Below are 7,660 nucleotides of genomic sequence, written 5' to 3'. Positions count from 1 at the left end.
TTACCTTATCCGCCTTATCACCCAGATCTTGTCCCTTCTGACAGCCATTTGTTTCATTAGTAGCAAAAATTGGCTTGATTGATGCTAGTCCGCTAAGCCGGGGCAATTCTTTGGGAGTGGAGTCCACACATTGCCAGATGGGAAAGTGTTATAGCATTCGATGGGCAATAATTTGAATAATACCACTGTACGTGTTTTGTTTAAACTTTTGGAAAAAATACTCGACCCAATATATTTATGAGCCAACAAAAAATATACTTATTTTATCAATTTTTTTTTTTACAAAAATTTAATTACTTCTTTATAATAATGCGAAATATTTCTCTAAGCAACTTAAGACTTATTAAAATTTTGTCTTTTAGAACACTTTAATTGGTCCACTGTGCAATGCCGTGTGCGTAAGCGCAGTCACAGCGGTACTGCACGCGCACTGGACATGTGCCATCGGCAACAACAATGCCAACCAACGCCAAAAACAATGCAATGCGCCGAGTTGTTGCTGTTGCTGTTGCATATGCAAATCAAAGAATTGCAACAGCAATCATTCATTGTCAGTAAAATTCATAGAAGATATTCAAATCAAATTTGTGCAATGTGTTTTTCTGGGTTTTCGAGAATTTAAGTTTTTCTTTTTTGTATGCGCGTTTGTTGTTGCCGCTGGATAAGCATTTGAAACGTGCAATGCGAATAATAGTGAGTAAGCGCATTCATGCATTTTTATTTTATGCTTGTAAGTATGTACATATATATTATATGTATATATGCCCACCGGCCTGCCCAGTACTGAGGCCTTCATTTGGTGGAATGCAATGAACTTTTGCGCGTTTCCGTGCGTTACAGATATCAGAAAATCAAAACGCAAACGAAATTTAAACATTTTTCAATTGATGTGTGTATGTATATGTTTATAAATATAAATAAATATTTATATATCTAACATTTTCATGCTTAAGCATTTATTTCACTTATATATGTGTACAAGGTCTGTCGCAAAAGAAACAGGACTGTTAAAAAAAAAAAAAATTAATATTTTTCAAAAGTTATATTTTTTTATTCAAAGCAGTTTCCTTGTGCTTCGATACAGCGTTTAGCCCGGTCAATTAGCATTTCAAATGAGTGTTTAATGTCATTTTTCGGAATGCTCTTGAGAATATCGGTCGTCGCCTTTTGGATAGCTGAAATGTCCTGAAACCAGTGTCCTTTCATGTGCAAATGAAGTTTTCCAAATAGGTAAAAATCATAGGGTGCCAGATCAGGTGAGTAGGGTGAGTGATTAATGGTTAAAATGGAGTTTTTTGTCAAAAAATCAATGACCGATGACACGGCGCATTATCGTGCAACAGGCGCCAGAACCATGCCTCACGGTATTGTGGTCGAGCACGACGAATGCGTGACAAAAGACGCTTCATAACACCAAGGTAAAACACAGCATTAATCGTTTGGCCAGGTGGGACGAACTCTCAGTGTACAATACCCTCGGAATCGTAAAAACAAATCAGCATTGTCTTTATTTTTGACTTCTGAAGACGACCAACTTCTGAACGTCACAGTGGTCCTCACGACCTTCTTGGAATCGCTTAAACCACTCATGCACATTACTACGGGATAGGCACTGATCACCGTAAACTTTTTTCATCATTTGACATATTTCAGTAAACGTTTTCCCAAGTTTAAAACAAAATTTAATATTTGCTCTTTGTATTTTACGATCGATGACCAAAAGCTGCTGTCACTTTTTGATCGATAACATCGATTGTAGTTATCCAATTGTCTTAAAATTTTTACGAAATGTCAACAAGAGATCAAAATTTTTATTTCATATACCCACCAATAGATGGCGCCACCAGAAACAGTTATATTTAGAAAGTTCTGTGTCTTTTGCGACAGACCTTGTATGTACATATGTATGTTTATCAAACGAAATTGATATGTCAAAATGATAAAATTAAAGCGTATACTCGTAAAGTAAATTAAATCAAACGATCAAAGCAACTACAAAAATCGACAAAACAAAAGTGTGTTAAATTTTTATTTTTTCGCATTTTTGTTTTTGCTTTTAGACCTTTGTTTTGCTACTCCATTTGTAACAGTGGCGATTTCTTGCGATGCTTTTGTTATTGTTCATCGTTTGACGTCAATTGAATTATATATGTGCCGATACATACACATTAAAAAAGTTTTCTCTTGTGGCCACTGAACTGGACGGTACTGGAAATGAAGTAAAACAAAGCAAAACAGAAAAAAACTGAAAACGCATCGATAGGTTATAAATTGCGTAGCGTCGTAAGAGTTGGCGGTCATCAGTGCCTAGGGCCGATATGAGTATTATAAAGATTATTACTTATAGGCGTGTGGCTTATTGAGTAGTTAAGCTACCAACGACAAATCGCCTCAAAAATTATACCCCAATAAAGGGTGATGCATTTCGAGGTTCCTTACTTTTTTAAAGGTAAAACACAGAAACTTCAAATTTAATGGGGAATGTTTATTATCATTTGAAATATCATACTTTGGTATTTATTTTTTGAAGATTATCTCTTTTAACAGTTGACCGATACTATGTCTCAGATGGTCCATCCGTTGAGTACAATTTTCGATAACTCGATTGAGCATTTTGAGTGGTAACTGGTAAATGACATGTGTGATGTTTTGCTCCAAGGCCTGAATCGCAGCGGGATTGTCCGCACAGACTTTGGACTTTACATATAGCCACAGGAAAAAGTCAAACGGTGTGATATCACACGATTTTAGTGGTCAATCGAACGGCCTAAAACGTGTAATTATATGCTCACCAAAATGTTCTCTCAATAAATCCATTGAATGATGCGACGTGTGGGAAGTGGCGCCTTCTTGTTGAAATCAAATGTCACCGAGATCACGAGTTTTAATTACAGGCATTAAATAGTCGGTTGTAATGGCGCGAAAAGGGTAGCCATTGACGGTTACGTTCTCACCGGCACCATTTTTGAAGATATTTGGACCGATAATTCCATCAGCTTACAAACCATAGTAAACCGTTGTTTTTTCTGGATGAAATAACAGCTTCTGAATTTGAAGCTGCTCTTCGTCCCAAAAGCGGCACATTTGCTTTTTACATACTCTTTGAGCCAAAAATGGGCCTCATCGCTGAACAAAATTTGGCTCGAAAACGTCGGATCTTCTTGGAACTTTTCAAGAGCCCATAGAGCGAAGCAATGATGCCCGGGACGTGGTCGATTCTGTCGTGTATTATCAAATAATGAACGCCGGGTCTCAAGATGAGTGATGAGGTTGCGAGTAGTTCGCTCAGTAGACCGATTATATTGCCCATAAGTTGAGCGAAGCGCGCGAAACACATTCTTTACAGAACGTAAATTTTCGTTGTAAAGTTGAACGATTTGTAAACGTTGTTCAGGCGTAAGTCATTCCATGATAAATGCTAAACAATATTGGACAAAAATAACATGACATGACAAAACAAGAGAATTTAAAAAAGTACGTCCACTTAATCGGCTGTTACTATAACAAGAAATTTGAAGACTTGCTATTTGACACTGCAATTAATTGAAGTCAAGTGCATCTGTAAATGCGGCCTCTATTTCAGTATAAACCTCACTGCATCATCGATTGATTTTCACGCTAAAACTGGTTCTATATAAGGCCGGACGGCGGAACAGGATGTGTTCCAACGTGCCTATATCTCTGCATTTTTGATCTTCGACTATGCCAAAAACCATCCTGCAGTCTTTTCGATACCGTGTTAGTAAAAATCATGCGTGTGTTCCTTCCATTGCACCTTATTTTGGTGGTTCTGCATATACTTGATGCTTTCCATCTCATTTTAATCCGCCTCTCTGCCCCTTCGGAAATTTCATTTCGTATTGTTTATAGCGATTTGCGTAATTTCTGTTCCATTTCGGCAAAGCAACCAAGCGCAACCAATCGATCACCTTACAGCTGTGCATGTTGGTATGTAAGCCAAATCTGCAAAAGTTTCTGCATCGTTTTGTAGCCGCTGCCGAAGCATAAATGGACTACAATACATCGAAACACATCAACCTTAAAATATTGGATTTCACCAGGCGAACCTGCTCTGAAGAGGACGAAAACTGTTCTCTCGGTCAAACAGGTGAAAGCCGCCGTGTTTTGCAATTCACAAGTTATGATCTATATATCAAGGGAAAATCAGTCTCAGAGCTTTACTTTTACTCGAAAAATATCCGTCATCTATGAAGATGGGATTAAAGTATTTTGTATCCTCTAAAGTAAAAAACTACTTAGTATAATGGAGTCCTGATAATAAATCAATCTAACCTAACTTGGTGATCGTCTTTTGTCTTCGATTATAATCTTCTAAAAATTTTACCTCCTAAACAGGGTTTCCCTCGAGGCTTAATCTATAACAGTAATGATTATTTGAAGTAGCTCGTTGATAACGGCTATATATACAAATCAATCTTTGAGACTGATAAATTTACGCCCCTGACTGATTACACATATCACGGATATATTACATTCTGCAGCCATAAATTTATACGATATGTCAACGATATTGATATATAATACGTATGGTATTTGAAAATTGATAAGAAATTGATTTTATGAGATTTCTTCAAAGTCGAAATCGAAAGAGTCCATAAAAACTGATAGCGAGGCATACATGGTTAAAAATGCCAATTAAACCACGAAATCTCGGTCAAAATTTACAATTTCGACTTAAAGGTTGATAGATTAGCACATATACGTGGCTACATGTCATGCGAGTAATATCCGTTAGACGGTTTTATCAGGCGACGCAACATCGAAAACGTGGTGAGTTTTCCACAGTTATAATTCATTGACAATCAGGGTATAGCATACAGTGGTAAATTGTCCGTAATACCACTATTATCACTTAAAAATTCTACTATAAATATGACCTCGAAGTACTAGCTAAAGCTATTCGCTTACGCGATCTTGCGAAATGTCGTTGAAATTTAGTCTAATCTTGGCACTCTGCCTAGCGGCAGTGGCCCTAAACAGTGCTGAACGTGCGCGTTATGATAACTATCGGGTGTACCGTGTGACCGCATCCAATGCCGCAGAGTTGGCTTTCTTAAAAAATATGGAAGACACAAGTGACTCGCTCATCTTCATGGAGGGTGTACATTCAGTGGATCGTGATATTGAAGTGGTCGTAGCGCCACATAAAATACCCGACTTCCTGCAAGCTATGGGCGATCATGAAATCGACTATGTGCTATTGGAAAATAACTTGCAGGCACAATTGGATCAAGAAGATGAAGTTCAAATTAAGGGACGTGCCGATGTTTATGGTTGGACTGCATACCAAACACTAGATGATACCTACAATTGGTTGATTTCATTGACTAAATTATATCCAGGCGTTGTGACACTGATTGAAGGTGGCAAGACCTATGAAAAGCGCTCTATTTTGGGTATTAAAATCGCCTACAACAACGGTCAAGCGCAAAAGCCCGGTATCTTTATTGAGGCTGGTATCCATGCACGTGAATGGATCGCACCAGCAACCACTACATATATCATCAATCAATTGTTGACATCTGATGATGCAGTTTTACAAGATTTGGCAAAGAATTACGATTGGTATTTCTTCCCACATGCCAATCCCGATGGCTATGTTTATACTCACACCACCGATCGTTTGTGGCGTAAGACACGTCAACCACATGGTAGCTGCTATGGCGCCGATCCCAACCGTAATTGGGACTTCTACTGGGGTACTGTCGGTATTAGCACTAATCCTTGCTCTGACACATATGCCGGTCCAAGCGCGTTCTCTGAAATTGAAACTAAATCGTTGGCCAACTATATTAAATCGTTGGAGGGCAAAATTCAATTGTATGTCTCATTCCATGCCTACTCACAGTATGTGTTGTATCCTTATGGTCACACTTCAGAGCTACCCGACAATGCCGCAGATTACAAACGTGTCTTCGATGTTACTGTGGATGCTATAAAGGAGCGTTATGGCACCAAATATACCGGTGGTAATATTTACGATGCTATTTACCCTGCTTCGGGTGCTAGTGTGGATTGGGCGTACGCCAATGTCGGCGTTCGCATGTCATTCTGCCTTGAATTGCGTCCAGGTCCAAATTCTTTGATAACAGGTTTCAGGCTGCCAGCTGATAAGATTATTCCCACCGGCGAAGAAACTCTGGATGGCCTTGTGGCTATGATTAGCGAGGTTAATGATTTGGGTTATTTTAAGTGATTTAACGAATACAACTTCTGAGTAATAAATATAAAATTAAAAAAAAGTATTGTATCTTACTAGCCGAAGCATCTGAAGTTTGACTTCGAACGTCCATATAGACGTCTTCCAAAGAATCACATCAGCTATTTGATAATAGGTGTATTTTTTAGTAGCTAGCAAGTACTGTGGACAGTGAATTAGAGGTTGCTTAATCCTACTATGAAATAAGATCGAACAAAAATATCGGCTTTATTCATCCAATCGGTTTTATGATTGATTCGCTTAGTATTGTTTGACCAAGTGGTTGGACAATTTTTAGAAATTGTCTACAGTTGGGTCGTAGGTGTGGGTGTGGGCATATCGAGGAACAAAACAGTGACAATGCCTCTTAAAGGCAGATTGTCGCCGGTTCGTCCACCAATTAACCGGGTAAATGGGGTCCGCATCAGGTATGTGACGTAACTCAAATACCTAAGGTTGACCATGAGCGGAAGAAAGTGTTTCACTTCACATTTGGTTAATGTGAAGGTGCGACTGCAGGCAATCGTGGGTAGGATTAGGTCCGTCTTGAGGAGTGATTGAGGTCAGAGGTGGTATTATTCACACCATATATCGTGGCCTGTGCCACTTATGGAGCCTCTGTATGGTGGGAAGCAGCCACGAGAGTCTAAGGGCGTCAAAAACTCTTTTTCGCATAGCGTTGTCTCAACGGATGCAAAGCGGGTTTTGTTAAGAGCACCTCCTCTTGATCTGATTGTCATACAGCGAGCTGTTGCTTTCAGGTTGGGGAGGGGTTTGAGTGTGTCATTGCTGCAGAATGACTGGCTATGTGGAGATAGAGAAGAAGGAGAGATATCTAAAGAACAAGAGGCTTCTAGATGATAGGGTTAGGAGTAAGTGCCAAAATCTTGAGATAATAGCCACAACTGTCGGGTGATTTGCGAGTAAATTCGGAATGTAGAAGGAATCTCAGACTTCAGATTCTGTCTGAGCTTGGGCTTCCTACTTACTGGGCATGAACCTTTGAATTATTTTTGCATAAGAGAAACTTATCGGAAAGGTCTGAATGTGTGTGTGTGTGTGTGTGGAGTACGCATTGAGGATTGGGTACATGTCACTGCAGATTGTCTAATGTACTCGAACATCAGGAATTTTGAGTTGCATTGTAACCGGGTGGTATCAAGGTGGTTAGTGTGTCAGTTACTCACTGCCATTGGTAACGAAAAATGCCTTGTATTTTCGAGTTGCTGATTAACGCATTGATTTGATCCGCTGTGCTTTTGAGCACCGTGGGGTGAGGCCGTCGCCGGCAGACGTGGGTACGTTAAACACATCGCATGTTCTTTGACCAAGTGTCAAAGATGGAAACTAGAAAGATCAAAGTGTGACTGAAAATTATTTGATTGCCCAGGAGCTAAGCATCATATCACCGTTTACTTCATGCATTGAATTTCCAATCAG

At 39.2% G+C, this 7,660-nt stretch overlaps 1 protein-coding gene across 1 annotated transcript; it reads left to right on the top strand.

Moving 5' to 3' along the window:
* Window positions 1-4,922: 4,922 nt before the first annotated feature.
* On the top strand, window positions 4,923-6,285 carry LOC126754193 (zinc carboxypeptidase A 1-like). The gene has a single exon (XM_050466156.1). The coding sequence runs from the start codon at window positions 4,943-4,945 to the stop codon at window positions 6,215-6,217; it is 1,275 nt and encodes a 424-aa protein (XP_050322113.1). The 5' UTR covers window positions 4,923-4,942; the 3' UTR covers window positions 6,218-6,285.
* The last annotated feature ends 1,375 nt before the right edge of the window (window positions 6,286-7,660 follow it).

Source organism: Bactrocera neohumeralis, chromosome 3, assembly GCF_024586455.1.
Source record: "Bactrocera neohumeralis isolate Rockhampton chromosome 3, APGP_CSIRO_Bneo_wtdbg2-racon-allhic-juicebox.fasta_v2, whole genome shotgun sequence".
Lineage (NCBI taxonomy): Eukaryota > Metazoa > Arthropoda > Insecta > Diptera > Tephritidae > Bactrocera > Bactrocera neohumeralis.
Note: the sequence above shows the minus strand (reverse complement) of the source record. Positions and strands in the feature narration are given on the sequence as shown.

Excerpts from the sequence above, each read along its gene's own strand:
- LOC126754193 (XM_050466156.1), top strand. The coding sequence starts at position 4,943 with ATGTCGTTGAAATTTAGTCTAATCTTGGCACTCTGCCTAGCGGCAGTG.